Raw genomic sequence first — 21,584 nt, forward strand, 5'->3', positions numbered from 1 at the left:
ACACGTACGTAGCAACGCGAGTATTTCTGTGTTTGGGACATATTACATATGTTGTTGGGACTTATTTAATGTCTTTCATACCTTGTTGGAACATTGTTTTGGTCTGTTGGATGCTTTCCGTTGCCTATGCACAGTACACTGTAAGGTGGGTATCCCGCAATGTTGTTATTCCGCAATGTTTCCCTCTACTGTGTCCTTGTCGACTAACTGGTTGTCGTGTTTGTGGCTACCCTTCTAAATATGTGAACGCGTACTTCTGCAACACGTTGTATTTCTTTACACATTTAGCGGCGCTGTTATGAGTGGCGGATGGGCGCTGTTATGAGTGGCGGATTACTTTGTTTGACGGTGTACTTTGTTTTGTGCGATTTGTGCAATTTGTAGGTGTGTTGCGGATACGGTGCACTTTGCTGGCTTTGTATATGGGTGTTGTACTGTCGGTTAAGTTGCTTTCGACTGAGTCAGGGTTGGGTGCTTGTCGACTAACTGGCTGTCGGCTGTGTGGGCGTCGGTTATGTGGTTGTCGGTTATGTGCTGTTTCGGTGCTTTCAACTTTCGTGTATTTCGTGGTGCAGGTCCCGTTGTCGATATAGTCAGTTGTCGATCTTGTAACATGAACCCATATATATATATATATATATATATATATATATATATATATATATATATATATATATATATGTATATATATATATATATATATATATATATATATATATATGTATATATATATATATATATATATATATGGGTCTACTTCATTAGACCGAAACACCACATAATTGACAGCTGAAACGCTGAGACCAAAACAATGATACCACATAATTACAGACATGGCATTTCACCGACAAGTTCCCCACATGCAGCAGTACAAAAGAGTCAAAACAGGACCTAGAACATTAAAGGCAATTTGACAGAATACTATGAAAGTAAATGGATTATAGAAATGTGTGCACACAGATAACCTGGGATTAATGGGTTTATTCCCATTAAACCCACCCTCAAGATGAGGAGGGCTCAATATTGACTGTGATTGGTTACTTTGTGTTTTAAATATGATTCATTTAATTTGTAAATTGTCTAATGAAAGGTACGTCTCCCAAAAGCACTTACGTTGAGTGTCTTAATAAATAACTGGTATTTTACAGCATAGTGGTTCGAATTTTGTTATTACTTTCTTCACATGCAGCAGTTGAACAGCGGATTCCAGAAAGTCCTGCCCGTAAGTTCAAACAGTGAGATCATGATACATTGAGGATCACAAAATATGCCCTTTCCTCACTGTAGTGCTATCTCGAAGTTGGTATATATACGTGGGGGGGGGCAGCGCCCCACAAGAGCTGAATAGGATGTATGGCATTTTTGTAACTGTTTGTTTTTTGTAGGTTTTGTTTGTAGTGTAGGTTTTGTTTGTAGTGTAGATATCGCACGGATTGATGGGATATTTGAGTTAGATGGGTAATGGCGTTTTAGGATGCTGCGCATACCTCTCAACCTGGAAACACCAAAAATCTGGACAAGGCCCATGAAAAATAGGTACAAATCTGTACGCTGATTAACATCTAATTTGCATACACAATTATGTAACCCCACCCACTCCAATGGAGTTGTGGGATACCAACTTTCAAACGCAAACTGAAGAACAGACAGCCAAAATATGGCAGTGTCCCCCTGCAGCCATCCCAATGTCCCATTACCTGGCTCGCCCCATTTATCATAGACACTAAATTGTGCATACAGCTTCACTTCTACAATGATTTGGATTTTATTTTTACATTTTACAGCACAACAATGCAGAAACACTAATAGACATCTGGTAAAGAAAACAATACTGTCTCACAATGAAAATAGGCTTGGCATTAAAACTTCTCTGCCCTTGAAACTCACATTCATTGAAACAGCATTGAAACCCACACCACATCCAAAGAAAATGCATCTGGCCAGTGGTGGATAAAGATTACCTTTGGGCTATTTTCAAATCCTTGGCCCCTTGCACACAAAACAAGAAACATACATGTGTTATTTTCTTTGATACACCTTCCTGACTGAGCGCATTTTAAATTTATTGTTTGAACAATTTTCCAGTAGGCTGTACTGTAGGCAATGAAACAAAAAGCATGAACCAAACTGCCCAATTCAGAACATTTCCATCATAAAAGTCTACTTCCACACCCACACTATAAATAGAATGACAGTAGTGTAAGCCATAGGCATCTTGCACAGTGTCTCGCACTTTACAATTTCATGTTTTTTTTTTGGGGGGGGACAAAATGTCAAAAACCAAGGACACATTTTAAACATTGCTTGTATAATTTTTGTAAAGTTGTTAGAATAAAATGTTGTGTTACCACCATGCATTTCACTGGCAAATTTTGAACCCAGGTCCCTATTCACTGCAGTCAGAACATACCACTATGCCAAATCAGCAACTTCCTGAAACATAGGAAGACAAACTTAATGGCTATCATTTAGTGAATTAATTTCTCACTTCTCACCATAGCTGTCATACTCTTAGTACAAAAAACCTGGAAAAAGCCAATAATGGGGCAATACAAATTCAGTTCTCACTTCTCACCATAGCTCTCGAGCTCTTAGCACAAAAAGCTGGACAAACAAAGACAACAATAAGGGAAAACAAATTCAGTTCTCACTTCTCACCATAGCTCTCAACACAAAAAAACCTGGGCAGAGCTCAAAAGTGGTGGTGGCTAGTGACTTTAGGCTCTTTTTACAGGGTTTGAGCCTGAGTACCTCTCACACACACGCACACACACAAACACACACAAACACATGAAAAGAAATCCTTTCTGATGGCTTCTCTGTGCAGCAAGGGAAATAAAATACCAGTCTCGGTGAGGAACAGCTTCTCTGTGCAGAAAATAAACACACACACACACCAGTCCTCGGCACACACTTACCTTTCCTCCGTGTGAGCGAGGAAAATAAAAGAAATCCTTTCTGCAAGGATCACCACAACATCCAAGTCAGTGTCATCATACCTCAGCATCTAAGTCTGTATCTTAATACGACATCCAAATCAGTATCATAACACCTCAGCATCCAAGTCAGTGTCATAATGCCTCAGCATCCAGGTGTGCATCATAATCTGGTCATCTGTGTCACATTCAGGGCTTTTTATTCTATGCCAGGATGCCTGCCTAACAAACCTTTTTGAAGATAATTTCAAATCTGTATCGTAAGCAGAGGATGGAGACAAGCCTAAAAAGGCATTTAAGTAGATATCAAAAAAGGCTGACAGATAAGAGCTAATGATTAATACTGAGTGTGAACTGTCTGGGGAAGGATAAACTCCCATCTGCCAGTCAGGAAAAGAGTTTGGTGTCACAACCACAGGAACAATGCATCATCAGGGAAAAAGTGACAAATTAACAAAAAAAATGAGACCTTGGAGAAGCTGAGATGTACTGCACAATATTAGGTGTAACAGTCAGGGTCATATACCTTTAAAAGATGATGGCTATGTGAAAACAGAAAATCTGTGTGGAAAGCATGTAGAGATGTGGACTCTGACCTGAAAGAGAAGTTAAAAAGGCAGTACCAAGACAGTAAAAAGAGTGGTTGAAAGACATACAGATAAAGGTGAGACAGCCTGGGTTATAGTCATTAGAATGGAAAGCAGAATGTGATATGGGTGTGTATACAGAACTATTAAATTGGATTTTAGAGAAAATAATGTGAGACATGTTCTAATTGTGAGGAAGGGTACAGCTGGTAAAGTACAAGGGGAAGCTTCATTATGGGAACCAATAAATGTCTTTATTTAAAAACTGGCAACTGCAAAGTGCTCTCATAATGGCTACTGCAAAGAAAAACAAAATAGTTCATGCCATATATAAGACAAGTGGAAATTAAGCAGTGAGGAAGTACAGCTATAGGGTGGCAATTGCAACAATGGGTCAGACAAAGCAGACTAGTAGTCTTCTGCTGGTGACCTTAGATAATCTGCTAGACAGGCAGACAGATAGATATTCCACAGATAGACATATATTGTAGGTGTTGAGCCGTATGAACTCATGTGGAGGCAATCTTGCAGAAAAACACCATCCAAACATAAGATATATTTATTTTGAAAACAAAATTGCCTGTGTTGCTAGAATAACTAGTGGCACCCTCACACACACATGACACAAACACACAATGGCTTCTCTATGCAGCAAGGAAAATAAAAAACACACACACCTCAGTCTCGGTGAGGAACGGCTTCTCTGTGCAGCCAGCAACTAAAATAAGACACACACACACACCAGTCTTGGGAAAAGAAATCCTTTCTGACAGCTTCTCTGTGCAGCAAGGAATATAAAACACACCAGTCTCGAGTCGACGAAGAACAGCTTCTCGGTGCAGAAAATAAAAACACACACACACTACCAGTCTCGGCATACACTTACACTTACCTTTACTCCGTGCAAGCCAGGAGCGAGGAAAATAAAAGAAATCCTTTCTGCACACACACTTTTTCTCCATGCAGAGCGAGGAAATCAAGGCAGGCTTCTAAATAAAAGAAATCATTCTCCAGTCTGCGTGCAATAAAATAAATCCTTCTCCTTGCAGCCAACACTGAGGAAATCCAGGCTTCTAAACTTGAGAAATCCTTTCCGCACTCACTTACTTCCGGCGAGCCTTCTAAATGAAAATACAGCCTTGCTTTCTGTTCCCGCTGTCGGGAAGCATTTGAACTGTGCAAAGATTGATTCCGACAGGCTGGTAGCCCTGACGAGCTGACGTCATCACGCACGTGATGACGTCAGCTCACAATGCGCGAAAAATAAAAAAAATTTAAAATAAAGAAAAAAAATCGGAAACGAAGGGGTGCCACTCGTGAATCGTGGCACCCCATTATTTGGACCCCATAACTCGGTAAAAACCAAGTAATTCGGGACAGTTGGAAGGTATGATGCTGCGGTGTAGTGGGATGTGTTTGTTTTGCAGGTATGTTAAGTTTTATGTTTTAGTTTTGACAGTTCAGTGTGTGAGGTTTTTTTTAGTGTTTTGAGTGGGATAGGATTGTATTGTTTAGTAGAGTTTTTGGGGATTGTTGTTGAGGTTATTTAGGTTTGGTAACGTTGTGTACTAGTGTGTCAGTATGTTTGGTATGGCTTACGTTTATGTTTTTGTCGGTGTTTCGGGAGACAGTGTTATGGTAGTCGCTAATGTGGCATTTCAGTATTGTGTGGTTTCAGTGTTTTAGTCTCAGTATTTCGGCTGTCAGTTATATGGTGTTTCGGTCTAGTGAAGTAGATCTCTCTCTCTCTCTCTATCTGTATATATATATATATATATATATATGATCTATATTAGAACATCGAAGTCTTAAAACTTCGAATGTTCTAATATCGACCCCTATTCACCAAAAGCTTAAAATATTGAACATGCAGAACAGCAAATTGTTTTCCAAAAAATTTGCTGTTCCGAAACACATACACACAACACTAGCTCACCAAAAAAACAGCAATCCACACATATACACGCAAACTCCTACATCTAACCCTACACTAAACTGTACATACACTCCTATCTATCCACTTACCTTTACCCAAACCCTAACCCTAAGGTCCGGCACTATCGCACATTCACCTCACCCGCGCCCTAACCCTAACATCCATCACGATCGCACACTTACCTGACCCGTGCCCTAACCTGCTCCCTAACCCTCACATCCACACAATCACACACTTACCTGAACCCGACCCGTACCTTTCCACCACAGTGCTGAAAATAGTGAAGCGACAGAAACGGCCAACCTAATTCTTTCCTTAGGAAAATATTCGGTGTTCTGCAGCTTCGCTATTTTCAGCATTTGCTAAATAGGATTCGATATTAGAACATTCGAAGTTTCAAGACTTCAATGTTCTAATATAGGCCATATATATATATATATATATATATATATATATATATATATATATATATATATATATATATATATATATATATGGGTCCACTTCACATGACTGAATCTCAAAATACTGAATTTCATTTGACTGAAACCACAATGCATAATTTTCAAAATACTGAAAACTCATTTGACTGACTGTCATTATACTGAAAGCTTGCAATCCTGAATTTCAAAATACTGAATTTTAAGCCATAGACATGCACACTTACAACACCAATGGCTAACTCTTTCCAAAACTTATAAACTACTTACCTACCTGCTTAACAAAAACTGGATGATATAAAACCAAATTATATGGGGGCTACACCCCCTCACACCACCCAATGTGGGGGGCTGCATACCCATATCCCTAACTATCCAACTATATACATATATATATATATATATATATATATATATATATATATATATATACGTACTAACTCCAGCATTGCACTACAGTGGGGCAAAGGGCACATACCTTTTACTTAAATTACAATACCGTGCACACTGTCACTAATGCCGGGAGCACGCAAAACATCCACCACATTCCTTTAGATACTTCCCATAAAAATGTAGAGAGACATACCCACATTTAGAAACACTACAAAGCTACTTTCTATGCTACTGTCAGTATTCTGACAGTCAGCACTTTAAGTTACAGTAATAAGTCACAGGTGAAGGGAAACACACATCACATCTATGGTGTAAAATTCAGTATTTTGAAATTCAGGATTGTAAGCTTTCAGTTTAATGAGATTCAGTCAAATAGATTTTCAGTATTTTGAAAATTAGGGATTGTGGTTTCAGTCAAATGAAATACAGTATTTTGAGATTCAGTCATAAGAAGTGGACCCATATATATGTGTGCGTATATATATAGATATATATATATATATATATATATATGTGTGTGTGTGTGTGTGTGTATATATATATATGTATATATATATATATATATATATATATATATATATATATATATATATATATATATATATATATATATATATATATATATATATACATACACACACACACACACACACACACACACACAAAGGCGTATGTGGGACCTGTTTACCCCTTGCAAAAACAGTTAATCTTTTTGCTCTATTGTGTTTCTGGCATTTTGATATCATTTCAGTGTGTTGGCATCCAGGAAGTGGGTGTTTCATAGTAAGACCATCTGCATTTCTGAACCTTTGCTATTCTTTTGCAGGTTATTTACAGCATCGATCTTGGTGTACTTTTAGAATGTTCCTTTGTTTTTGTATAACTTGTTTTTGCTGTTTCTGGTTATTTATTTGGTTGTCTTTTCATGCTATTGCAGAATTAGCAATAAATATAACAAGGAAACAGCAGTAGTGCTTAAATGCACAGTGACTAGACTGCTAGAAAATATAAAGCTTTAGAAATAACTCCCAAGGCCTACTGTTTTTGTGAGCTGCTTTTCAGTTATGCCTTGTACTGGAATTGACATGAGTAGTGTGCGATCACTAAATTTATTTTCGTATGGTTTTCTAACACTGGGTTCCTTTGTTTTAGATCCCAAGTCTCAGTCACAGTGTCATATCACAGACAAGTTTCCGAGCAGAATATAAGTCGACAGCAGGACCTGCTGTTTTCCAGAAACCTGTAAAGTTTCAGGTTGATATTACGTACACAGAAGGAGAGGTCCAGAAAGAAAATGGCATCTACTCGGTCACATTTACCTTGCTGTCAGGTAACCACAGTAATGCACGTTAAGACAAGTTTGGCAGCACTGTGAACTAATTCAGATGTGACAATGTACTATTTACTTTAATTTATTTCCTTAAAGCATTTTCATATTATATGAAAGTTACTCATATGACACAGTCACTGGCTTTCAGAGTTACTAAAGCTGTTATTACTTAGTATAATCTATTTTCCATGAAATGTTACAAAATATTACTTGTTGCACTATCGCAGCCAAGAAAACATGCTTTTCATATGATGACATCTATCACTCATACCCTTAAACGATCTGTCTGCTAAATTGTTACTGCATTTTCTGCACGTCATTCTTTTAATTGAAGAAAGTGGAGGTTCTGCATGCTGTGGACTGAAAAAAGAAAGAAAGAAGTGATGGAACAGACTTGTTTAGATGAACACCCTGGCTACTCGCAGTAGTGTACTGTCATATTAGCTGTCCTGCCATCTAGGCCAGGTGGCAGTGCTGGACTCCTACAAACACATCCATTCTTGGTATGGTACCTGCTGACCTGAAAAAGTGACTACATTTTAACAGAAAGACAAAATGTACAGAGGGACCAACAAAGCAGCAAAGAATGAATAGTATGTTAGATAAACAGTCTCAGGATGCACCATTTAATATGGATTCAGAAACAACATGAAAAACTGTAGGTCCTAGGGCACCATATTATAGGTTCATAAATAGTTAGTTGGCATGCAGTTCTGGAGACCATTAAGGAGCTTAGCCCAAATTCTCAATTGCACTAAAGCACTGTTTAGTTAAATGATTTGCTCAAGGTCACATAGTATGCATATGAAGGCTGAGGGAATCAAACTCTGTACCTCAGGAAGTAGCTCATTAACAGATCAGAACCTTAATCTGCCAAACAAAACCCTGAGTGGACTTGAACCCACAACCTTCACTACTTGTATTGTCCAAGGCACTTCATTCACAGGCTGAGGTAAAACAGCCATCAGATTCCTTCTTTAATATACAGCCTTGGAGTTTTGCATTTTTAGTCCTTGACATTACCCTACAGTGGTAAACAGACTGCATGCTATTTTGTACTGGGGCTGTGATGTTAATAATTATTAGAGGTCTAGTGCTAAAATAAGATAGTGTATCATTCAGAGGTAGTATGTAGCGATGTTTAGTTTGTGGCCTTAATTTCTTGTATATAGATACCAACGTTGACATTTTTGTATTTTCTGTCTGTGTACTGTTTATAAGGTCCGTATCGGTCTGATTTGATTGTTTTGTTTACGTACACTGATTGTTATTCACTGGCAGTCTCAGGCAAATTCTGTTCGATGCATTGTTAATGAACTCCGTAGGTTTATAGGTAAATACTAGGCTAGCTGCCGTTGTGAACCATTTTAAACCTAGTTAGTTTTCCTTTTTGAGCTTGAAATAACATATTCCATTTGGTTATAGACTGGCCTTACCCATCCAGTAGTTAATAATTATATATTATTCCTAATGAGAATAACTGAGATCATATCAGTGATAACTGAATAGAACCCATGTATGGGATAAAACATTTAGAAGCTGCCTGTGCCTATTAATAATACAGGAGACATTTCTGGGGTATATTTTCTGTTTCCCATCCATAGATCAAAGTTATGCTTGAATATGGACAAGGATAAATTTTGTTTTATGCAGATTGGGAGTCTTTTAAGTGATATCCTCTGCTAGACATACCTGTCCCTCCAAACCATTCTGTGGATGTTGCAAAAGAGATTTAGATCCCTTGACTGAGCATTTCTAATTATTTCAACTTTATTTATGTTTTTAAAACTGAATACAGGTGCAGATACAAAGCAAGAATAAAATGTTGAATATGGTGTAAAATATAAAACTATAAATAAACTAACCAATAAAAGTAATATTTAAACAAGTAAAAAAAAATTCAAGAACAGAAAAAAAAATATAGTAAAATATTGCACAAACCAGCAATAAGTAAAGTAGTGTGCTTAGACACAAGTGACAGTGACCATTCAAGCATTGATTCTTTTCAAGGTGGTTTGAATAGTCTAATAGTGACAGTGATTGACTGGGCTAGACCATACAGATTCGTGCAGAGATAACAGTAGTGGTCAAAGTTTTTTTTACATAGCCATTGTCTCAACTGATATGCTATTAGCTAACAATTAGAATGATTTCTCAAATGAGATGAAAGCAATTTTTTGGGAGAGGAAATATATAAACAGGTTACTTTTAGACATTTATTTACTTTTGCTATATTTTTTTGCACCCCACTGACTGCTGACCATCAGACTTTTAGCCAACTGGCCATTTTGTTTGCCATAATCAGACCAAAAGCCATCTAAGAAGGGCTGTCACTGAAGCAGCCATTAGGAATGGTACAGGTTTTCTTCTTTGCTCTGACACCTGTGCATGCTGACTCATATCCAACGGGGTGTATGCAACAGACCCTTGCAATGCATGCCACACATCTGTGTGATGTCATCAGCTAACCTTGCCACCATAGCCAAATACCTATATGTGATCCCTGGTCACCATGATTCTACTGTAGAGGCAGTGCTTACAAGCCCACACCCACGCCCCCAAAAGGTAATCCTCATCACTCCACTCCACCCCAATGCCAGGTTCAACAGGTGCCCAAGATGCTAATTGAACTCCGTCAAAATGCAAACATCAGCACCAGGGTTGGGTTTAGCATAATGGTTAAGGTCCAAAAAAAATTCCATAATCTATTTTGTTGTTCCTTCAAACCAACACTTTATTACACACAGAGTAGAATGGCACAGTGGATTTTGGATTGTTTCTTGTTTTTTATTTTCTTTTTAAAGTCCATATCTGGGTGTTTGTCCATTCTGTTTTTATTTTAATAATGGTTATCATCTTCTCCTTATAGTCACAAGCTGCATGGCTTGATTCTGACCTTGAGTTGTTGGCTAGGCTTAAAATGGACATTCAGATCATTTAGCCAAGCAATCACATATGAGCCAAATCTCAACTTGTGGGAGTAAATAGGAACCTACAGTGTGTGATCATGGTACAGCAAGGATCAGGGAATTGTCCCTTTCCCCACTGTAGTGGGATCTTGGAGTTAGTATATTTAATTATCAGGGAGTGTGGGGATGCGGGAGAGAACCCCCCCACAAAAATATTTTTACTGTTTGTTTATAGTTTGTTTTTCCATTTTCAGCATTTAGGATGTTGGTGTTTTGTCAGCATTCCAGATGTTTGATAAAAAGACATGAATCCTTTGGACACACACACATATACACCATCACAAACACACAACACTGCATCTCTCCCTTAACCTAACCCTAACCCTAACCCTAACTAACACAATGTATGACTAAATCTATTCTCTTATCTAACCCTTACCCTAACCATAAAAAAAATTCCCACACTTAACCTCATGCTAAACCTACAAACACACATTATCCAGTTCCAATCCACATACCAGAACACATACACATTCAATCTTCATACATTTGACAAAAGAAGCACCTGATGAAGAGAGCATTTGATCACCTCAACAACCCTGGTTTTCTGTAAAAAGAATGCCATTCAACAGAATAGCCAGAAGCTATACGCATACATAAATACCCCAATGTACTAATACTATATTTTACTATAAGATACTCCACTGTACTATTCTGTACAATACTATTATACTATATTATGCTATGCTATACTATACTATTCTAGATTATATTTGTATATACTATATTATAAAGTATAAGACACACATTTAGCACCCCAGGTAAAATAGGCTCACAGTAAAAGGATTGTAACACTTGAGTTATCTAAAAAGGCCAGGTTGTATATTAAACCTCCTTAAACATTTTAATAAATTATTTTTAGGGAAAAATAATGGAGTAATATGTAGAATAATATAGAGGAATCATTATAGATTCTGGTTCAGTCTGATAAAAACAGATTTGTGGTAGTTTTTTAATCAGAAAGAATGCTAATTCCTATACACCTCTGCAGCAGACGTCTAACACAGTTCCTGAAGTCAAGAATATATGCTTATATGTTGGATAAAGTACTTGTTTACATTTTTCATGTGTTTGCAACATCACCATCCATACATTGATCTGTTGGGCTTGTATTTCTGAACTATTAAGAGAAGGCATCCTTGCTTATTAAGGGGCTACCTGTGATTTACAGTTACAGTTAAGCAGATTGTAGTAATCATATTCAGAAGTGTGGTTTGATGGCAAATAAGTAAGGATGAATGGAAGGGGTAAGTGTTATATAGACATACTTGAGAGAAAGTTTCAATTCAAAGTCAAGTACTCAGAACTAGAAGAAGTAAGGATAAAAGAATACTCAAGAGACACAAAGCAGAGCACAAAGGGAGGGTTCTTAGTGATATGGCTGAGTAAAAGTAAAAACATTAGGGAGAATGAGACAGAGGTGACATAGAGAAGAAGCATTACATCCTCGGGACAATACGGAAGATATTTATGGATAAGAGAGTAGATGTGGCTAGAAGAGATGATGTCAGTACATAGCTGAGAACATCAAAATAAACAGGGGCAGGAACACAGAGATGGCCACAAAGAAATAAGATTTATTTAGTTATTTATCCTTTGACCAGGTTAGACCCATTAGGCTAGTGGCCTTTTTTCAGGGAAGACTCAAGGTGGTATTTATACTACTAGGGGAAATTTGGCCAGGGCATCAACTCTTTGGACTTGATAGGTGGTGCCAAGAGGACACCTACAGCAGCAAGGAAGAGGTCTAAGGGAAGCAGCAGCATGGAGGAGGAGAGAAAAGCTGTGGAGAGTTTAGAGGTGAAAAGTGAGAATGTGGAGAAAAATGTATTTGGTATGGAGCTTCTGAATATAAACAGAGATTCCTGTATGGTGGATGCTGCAAATGAGCAGCGTTTGGCTGTTTGCATGGAGAAGGAAGTAAGAGAGTATGTTGAAGTGGTGCAGATTAATAGAACTAGCATCAGGAGGGCTTGTAGATTATATTCTGTTAAAAATAATCAGTCAGGATGATCCAGGTGACGGATCTGCTCTTTCATGGGGTAAGATGGTAGATCATTTTTTCAGAAGTACTGGGGATGGTAATATGGAAAAGAAGCCATATAATGTGGGAGCAGAGAATGCAGCAGTTAAAACTTATGCAGCAGTGACTGAAAGTAAAAGAGGAAAACGGCAACAAACCAAGAACATGTCTGGTTGTGTGGCAGCAGATAATTCAGTAACTAAAATGTTTGCAGCAGTGGCGGTATGCAAAAAAGGAAAGCAGCAACAAATTGTAAGTACAATTGTTTTGAAAAGGAAGAGAAGGTCAACTTGAGAATAAGAACAGAAAATGACACTGTAATGGACAGATTTGTATGGGACAATCTGTTAACTGTTCTGGATTTTATAGCTCAAGAAATTCTGTCTTTTATACATACTGAGGCAGAGACTTCTTGTGACTTAACATTTGTAGCTGATAGACTGATGATGAAATTTCTGGAACCATGTAACAAAAAGAAGGACATTTATCTATGGAACAATTATTGGTTTTCTGGTAGTAACTTAAGTGTTAGTTTTCAGTTTAGAATTGATGAACTGGAAGAAGAGAATGTTAAAAGAAATGCATGCAGGGTCTCTGTGAAACTGTTGGTAATATTGTGAAAGTTAGGCATTAGAGAAATTTATGGAAAGGAAGGTGGAGGTCAGAATGTACTTGCCATGTGTTATTTTTGTGGCTGGTAATAGAGGGACATTAAGGTACACTTACCAGCCTAGATGATGTTTCTTTTGTGGAGAGTTTTCTCATTTAATTAATGATTGTGACAAGGTGCAATGTAAGTAGTGTGGGAAGAAAGGACATACAGCAAAAAGGTGTGTGTGCGGCTGAATGGAGGTTGTGTGAAAAAAGTGACACTTTTGGATGGATTCTCAAGAGTAAACAGTAAAGATAAAGAAGGGGAAAGGGAAGAAAACATGATGCAGAGCAACAAGAGGCTGGTGAGACAGTGAACTGGGTAAAGAAACTTTATAAGAAGAAGAAAAAATTGTGGAGGGGAAAAATGAGGAAAGAGAATGCATGCAGGAAGAGAGGTCAGAATTGATACTAATTATTTTTTTTTCTAGTTCTAGTCAATGAAAAATATGATTTTGAGGACACATAATTAGTGATAGATAAACCAAGGAAAATATTCTATTGGGAAAAGAGTAAAAATAAGAAAATGAAGGTTTAAAAATATTTCCCTCTAAATTTAAAAAGAAGGAAAAGCAACACTTTTAGAGTACTTTTAGTAAATGCAAACAGTATTATTAACACTGTAACAAGGAAAATGGTACTGGAATGCTGTGCTAAATGTGATGTGGAAGTTATCCTGTTAGGTGATGTGAGATTCCTGACAAGTGAAAGCCTACAAACAGAAAAATTGTGGGATAGAAATATAATCTGGAACTTAAAAAGTGAACATTGTTCTGGGGTAATTGTATTATGTAAAAAACAGTGAAAATACCAGATGCAGCATTGATAAGGATGGGGAGGTAAATAATTGTGACTCTGAGGTGCAGGAAACGTGTTTACAGAATTATAGCATTATATGTATATAAATCTATCAAGGAAAGTAATTGCTGGGGACTTTGTTATTTAAAGGGAAAATGTAAAAATGCAGGAAGTAATAAAATGCAGTAAATTAGCTGTGTGGAACAAAAATCAGGGGAATTATAGAAGGAGGGCACTTGGATCTGAAATTAATTATTTTGTATTAGGGGAAGGCTTGGGGGGTGCAGAGGTGATGAAGTTGTGAAGTTTTTTTCAGACTGTTTAGCAAGAAAGGGAGTTAAAATAGGAAAGGCAATAAAACGAATAGCTGAGAAATTATGCAATGAAATTGGAGAGTGAGAGTGCATTTATGGCAGGATTATATAACCATGAAAAACTGAATGGTGGATTGAATTTAAAAAGAAGTATAAAAAGTATTTTTTTTCCAATGGCAGGGTGATTTAAGAAAGGAGGATAAAGTGAAGTATTGGGACATGTACTGAAATGTATTGGAAAATTTAGAGAATAATACAAGAAAGTATTATGATATAGAAAAATAATTATATAAAAGAAATTGAGAAAAGATTAAGGCATTACTGTTTAGGCAGATATATTATTTACAGGGGAAAAGGTGTCTGCATATTTTGATAAAATAATAAAGGAGGATATTAAAGAAAAATGTAAATGAAGAGATAAAAATAAAAGAGCAAATTGTGAGTATTGTAGTACAGCATGTGGAACATATACAAGTAAAAAGAAGGGGGTGTGGAATGTACAACAAATGAATGGAAGAGTATTTTGTAAATGTACTGAATGAATAGTTCTAGGAAGGATTTGTTTATAAAGAGTTATGTAGTGGGATATTACAATTGATATGGAATAAAGATGAGAAGATTGAAGTAAAAAAGGGGAGACCCATCACACTAAATGACACCCATTATAAAATGTTTCTGAGAATAATACAAAAGAGAATGGAAGAAGAATGAGAAATATTACAGAAGAACGTATATATGGTATAAAATGGAATGGATGCGAGAGAAGCTGTGGAAGATGTAAGTTAAAGGAAGGATGTGAAACTTAATGTACGTGATATTAGCAAGGCATTTGATAAAGTAGGACATGATGTTCTGAGGATATTGTAATGAAGAATGGAAAAGGTAACGAGAGTGGAGTATGTAAGCATATCAAAATAATAGAGTGAGCGTGTTAGTGAATGAAAGGCTCAGTAAAGAAATATACACAAAGTGTGGTGCAAAACAAGGATATCCCAGGAGTGAAGTATTATTTGCACTGGTAATGAATGTGATACTGAAGTAGCTTATAAAATGAAATATGTTAGATATGTGATGCCAACGTAGGTGGTGAATCCAGTAGTATTGACATAAACAGATGATATAGTTGTAGTTGCTAAGAACAAAATATGGATGAGAGAAGTGCTGGTTTGTTTGAATGGATGTTTAAAAGAAATGGGAATGACCCCGGAGAAAGGTAAAATTAATGGTTTGATTGATGTAATGAACATTGTGGGTGTGTACTTTTCAGTGAATGAAGTGTCTTTGTTAGGGATAAAATGTGGGGAAATTATGTAGTTATGATGCAGTGGGAAGATTTGATAAAACAAATGAAAGAAATATGTTTTTCTTTGGAGAATATATATATTAGTATTCAGTGAAAGGTTTATCAGGTGAATTCTATGTTCATGGGAAAAGTAACATATATGTCAGATGTTTATATTATCCCAGAAAAATATGGAAAGGAAATTATGCAATTGATGATTTCTTTCATGTGGGGGTTCAAGATTAAACCCAGCAAAAAGAGGTGTGTTGTCTATGAGTGAAGATGAAGGGGGATATTAAATCCAGTTGTTCACTCTGCTACTTTAAACTTGTATTGAGCATTAAACTGGGTAAAAGAAAAGAATGAAAAATTAATAGTGAGAATGTTTAAATACAAGTATAAAATGTTCTGGGAGATGATGAGAATTAGAGAAAAGAGGAGCATGTAAATGCAATTCAAAATTATCAAGAAAAAATACGAACATGGAAAATAAAAATTGATGATATAAAGAAAGATAGAAGGATACAGTACACTAATGTGATGAAACAGTATTATTATGTAGATTCATTGGAAAATTTACCAGAAGAAATTATTAAAGCAATTAAACTAAGGAACATGTGGTGTGCCAAGATAGTAGTAGAATGTCCAGATTTCCTATGGAGGCTGATAATAAATAAGTTACCTGAGACGACGGAAGATTTTTGAAATGTGGAATAATGGTGAAACTGTAGAAAGAGTTTTATGAAAAAAAACTTTGAGAACATTAATGACATAATATAGATATGAATATGATTTCTGTGTATATTATAAGAACAAGAAGAAAGACTATGTGAGAAGGGTAGCTAACCCATATTTCATAAAATAAATTCTTATTTGGACTGGAAGATTACATTTTGTTTAATGGAAAATGGATTTTGGGAGATACATTGTGAATAATTAGATTATGGTTTTGGAGGAAGGAGTAGATGTCATTTATGGAAGAATGACAATGAAGAGGTAATAAGAAAAATAATAGTAAAAAAATAGAAATGTGTACGTGTGCCTGTAAATATGTACATTTTGTAAGTATGTAAATATTTGTTTATGTTGTGTTAAATAAAGGAGCCCTATTGTTTCTAATAAGTGCCATGGGATTTTTACATCTGAGCTACCACCAACTCAGATGGGACCGTGGTTTAACATCGTATCAGTAGGAAGACACACTAAAGATTTCAGCACTCCTGTTATCCTGCCTGCAATGTCAGCAATCTGTTTTGAATATTAATAGGAAGACAAAAGCTATAAACCCAGGAGGAGGGATAGAATCACTCTGCAAAAATGAAGAACAAGAGATAGGTGAATACATCATCTGAGCAATCTTGTACAGTTTAACTTGGCCAAAAACACTTTTAGTATGTAGATTTCTGGGAAAAAATATCTGAGTACATAAGTTGCAAGGAAAAATATAATTTAGGCTATGTGTCCTGTGGGGAAAATACAAAAGAATATATTTTTGTGTATTTTACAATGACATATTCTTTGCAAATAAGTAAACTTCACATAAGATTTTTTTTTTTTTTGCAGACTAACAGAACAGCTCTCATGCATTCAGCTTGTTTTGCTGTATTATTTTTATAATAATGGTCTGAAGTAACTAAAAATAAATGAATCTTCTCCTGCCCTGTCCTGTACTAAGTGAATGCTTTTGTCAGATGGTTTTAGGAAAACACAGTGATGCTTTAAATTCTGCAATGATTGCTAGAAAGAAAAAACTATGCAAATCGCACAACTCCTGTATTCTACACATTATGTGCATGCTCTTAATGCAGGTGTTTAGATTGACCACCTTACAGATTATACATCAGAATGCAACTAATAAAAATGACAATGTTCTTCATGCAAGATTAATGATAAAAGTCTGTTCTACCGAGATTTTAACTTTAACGTAGGCAAAATAAATGAGTCACTTCTACTGGGGTTTTTAACCTTTCTGTGCAATAGGCAGCAAATAGTCCTGGGCAGTAAACATGGCAGTAATGTGGACAGTAACAAAAACACTCATGTCACATGACTGCATCCTAGTAGAAATGAGTACTTTACATGATACCTACAAAGTACTTTCAGCATGGGACAAATACATGTATGTAGGACAAGAAACCAGCTCAATATCAGATGTACCAATGTTGTCTGAAGTAGATCATACCAGACTATTACCCCATTTCAGTGCCTTTCTAAAAGTACAAATAGTCCTAATCAACTATTTCAAGGCCCTATATTGCCATTTGAAGGACGGAAAAGTACAAAGAATCTAGTAAAATTAGTGATGAGAAGCCGTTTACAGCCCTCCAGAAATGGTACAGAAACCATCACTTCTTGAGAAATGAGGCACCTTATCTCTGTCAACCTTTGCTTTAGAAAGCTTCTGTTAAGATTGCTCCTGCTTCTTTGTAAATAGCATTATATTTTTAGTTGTCAAGGGTTCTGCTGACATTCCATCTCAAAATGTACCTGCTAATTATTTATTTGACATTTGATTACCAGGAAAGTTCGACTAGGTAGCCGTCCATTTTCAGCAGAGGCCTGGAGAGAAAAGCTCCAAATTATTACAAAACATTTTGACAATAGTTTTACAATCATCAAAAATAAAACAAAAACATCTGCAGTTTAAATAATTCTAACAAATTAGTGATAATATAAAAACATTGGTTAAGAATCAATTCAAGTTGTATGACAATCATTTAATATTTATAGAAATTTTAAACAGTTTGTAGAGAAAATAAAGGTAAGTTAGCCTAACACAAACAGGAATTGCTATATGAAGTGAGGGCAAACAGGCTTATGGTGTATTGAGACAGAAGTCAAGGAAGAGAATTTGATAGATGTAAACATGTAAGTGAAGAAGAGAGAGTAAGGAGGTATACGAAATGAAAAGGTACAGACTTTAGCTAAGAAGTCTTTCAGAGTAGTTTTGAAAGATGGGAGAGAGGGTATTGACCTGTTGGATACAGGTAAGGATTTCCAGGTCGTAGTAACCTTGTACCAGTACAGAAAACGCCCAACAGATTTGATAGGTTTGTAGACATATACGCTTTACAATTCAAGCTGGTCACAGTCCCATATTAGGTTGGATCTCAGTGACAAACTGTACCGTGTTCTCCAAGCTATGATTTGCTGTATGAACTATTCCTCTGCAGAAGACTGAATCATTCTTTGACATGCACTTGGTGAATGATGTGCAGTTTACTCTGAGTAGGACACTATGTACTTCAAGTGCAGAAGACTGAATCATTCTTTGACATGCACTTGGTGAATGATGTGCAGTTTACTCTGAGTAGGACACTATGTACTTCAAGTGCAGAAGACTGAATCCTTCTTTGACATGCACTTGGTGAATGATGTGCAGTTTACTCTGAGTAGGACACTATGTACTTCAAGTGCAGAAGACTGAATCATTCTTTGACATGCACTTGGTGAATGATGTGCAGTTTACTCTGAGTAGGACACTATGTACTTCAAGTGCAGAAGACTGAATCATTCTTTGACATGCACTTGGTGAATGATGTGCAGTTTACTCTGAGTAGGACACTATGTACTTCAAGTGCAGAAGACTAAATCATTCTTTGACATGCACTTGGTGAATGATGTGCAGTTTACTCTGAGTAGGACACTATGTACTTCAAGTCCAGGACTTCTTTTCTTCTTCCTCTTCTTGCCAACTACAGTCATGCACCCACTCTGTTTGAAGCTTCTGTTGATATTCTAACAAAGCATTTATTACAGTTATTTCTGTGTTGTCTATTTTTGACTTGGGCATTCGCATATAATATAGAGCAATTTCTTTATTTTCATATTCAAGTATGCACATAACTCAAACATATGTGCATAGCAGCAATATCAAGCAAGCAGTCATAGGTTCATAGACGAATACTAAGCTAACTACCCAGAAAGACCGTTTTAAGCATAGCTAGTAACCCAAAGTCAGAATCAAACCTGGTACTTTTTGTCTGTGAGGTGAAGACCTTAACCATTATGCCAAACCAGTGTGATGTGAAAATCATATTCAGATGTTCCTACTAAGTTTTTTTTTCCCTATTTGTTGACTAAGTAGGCCCACTGGATACACCTGCCCCATTGTAACTCTGACCTGTCTGGTTAAGTGACAGAGGCAAATAATGGTGAAAGGAACCAAACCCTGTTCCCAAAGTGCATAAAGCAGCTCACTGACAGCTGGGAGCATTAGTCCTCTGCGCTAAGTACCAGAGAGACAATCTGATAACTAATAAAGCACACCTTTAAGTAGATGCATTACAAGTTCTAAATACCTTTATGAGTAACTAATACTGCCTACCTGCAAAATCAAACAAGGCCATACATAATTACCCTGGTGTAAATTTGAGTCTCCTATCCAGTCATCAAGACTACTCTAAAGATAAACAAAGTAGTACTTTGTTTGACCTGTAGTGATAGCTTGTTATATAGGTTGAGAATAAATTGAGTTAGAAACCCATCCCTTTAATGAGTCGTGTTTATTTGTTGGTGTAGATTTGGATATGGGTGTTTTGCAAGGAAAGAGAGCATCAAATATGGTTAGGTCTTTCAAAGCTTGAAAAGTGAGACATACATCAACTCAGAGCAGCCAGTAGGCTACTGAGTATGAGGACAGCCATATTAATCCACACTCTGACAGGATACTGCCAAACTCTGTCAGGATAGCTGAAACATTTAAATCCCTTAATTTGTTTGGTTATAAATCACGGGTCTTTACAGCTGAGTGATACGCTTGGATAATTATATACTGAAGGGGACATTGTATTTGATGATGGTTTTAATAAGGGAAGAATACAAAAGTAAGATACTTCATTAGATTTTGAGGATATTTCCCTGGAAAGTAACTGGGACAGATATAAGCAACTTCTGACTACAGTGGAAATATGATGATCAAATGAGTGAAAGTTGTCCACTTAAGCATGCAAGCCTCTTATGACTTGTATCTGTCTGAAGAGGAGTACCATTAATAACATCCTGAGGTGGGAGCAGGTTCTTGTCTTTTTTTTTTTTTTTTTTCTGAATGCTGCTATAATGTATTTTTTCCATTCAGCTTGAGTTTGTTTTCAGTATACCAGGCATAGGTTCATAGGTAGGTACTAGGCTATCGGCCCAAGGGCCTAAGTAAGCCTAGCCAGCAAAGTTCCCTGGCTTCCGCCAACCCAAGAAAGTTAATTTCCTGTGCCCCTGTTGAGCAGAGCCACAGAAGTGATCCCGGGGTGTATATCCTATTTCCCATCCACTCATCAAGATTTTTCTTGAAGAGTGTTAATGAGGAACTTTGCTTGACATAGATGAGTAGCTTGTTCCAGAGTATGGGAAGTCTCTGGGATAAGAATCTATCCCTCCAGCAAGTCCTGTTTATTGTGGTAACAAGGTTTAGGTCCCTAGAGCATAACTCAGAGGGATTGGGATTTCTTTAGTTGAGCATGTCCAACAGCTCAGGGTTTGACATCATTTTATATGTTAGGCAAAGATCACCTCGGAGTAGGTGATATGCTACAGAGTAAAGCTGGAGTTTTTTGAGACGATCAGTGTAGGGCATCTGTTTGAGGCCAGTAATTTTCTTTGTGAGGTACATATGTGGCCTATCCAGCTGCTGCAGATGTCTTGTGAGGTACATTCCAAAAGGGGTGTTGTACTCTATAATGGGTCTAATGAGTGTCAAGTAGGGGGGAACAATGACCTCTTTTTTCCTGGATGAGAATCCTTTTGTGATGAGGTGTGCCATGTAGAAGGCTTTCCTGACTACTGTGGCAATGTGATTATCAAAGAAGAGACTACTGTCCACCTGGGTCCCAAGGTCTCATCACACATTTGGTGTTAAGAAGACTGCCACCTATGTGGTAGTTCATGGGTACAGAGTTTTTACCAAAGGGGATGACAATGCACTTTTTGGCA

The 21,584-nt window shown here is 36.8% G+C and overlaps 1 protein-coding gene across 10 annotated transcripts in view; it reads left to right on the plus strand.

The window, feature by feature from the left end:
* BRSK2 (BR serine/threonine kinase 2) overlaps window positions 1–21,584 on the plus strand; it is a 2,790,504-nt gene that overhangs the window by 2,484,930 nt on the left and 283,990 nt on the right. For all 10 annotated transcript variants that reach the window (XM_044059311.1, XM_044059313.1, XM_044059318.1 and 7 more), the window contains one exon: window positions 7,445–7,622. In XM_044059311.1, the coding sequence (XP_043915246.1) occupies window positions 7,445–7,622 (178 nt within the window). The remainder of the gene's footprint in view (window positions 1–7,444; window positions 7,623–21,584) is intronic.

This window comes from Protopterus annectens, chromosome 17.part0 (genome assembly GCF_019279795.1).
Source record: "Protopterus annectens isolate FY-2018-M chromosome 17.part0, PAN1.0, whole genome shotgun sequence".
NCBI classification, from domain to species: Eukaryota; Metazoa; Chordata; order Ceratodontiformes; family Protopteridae; genus Protopterus; species Protopterus annectens.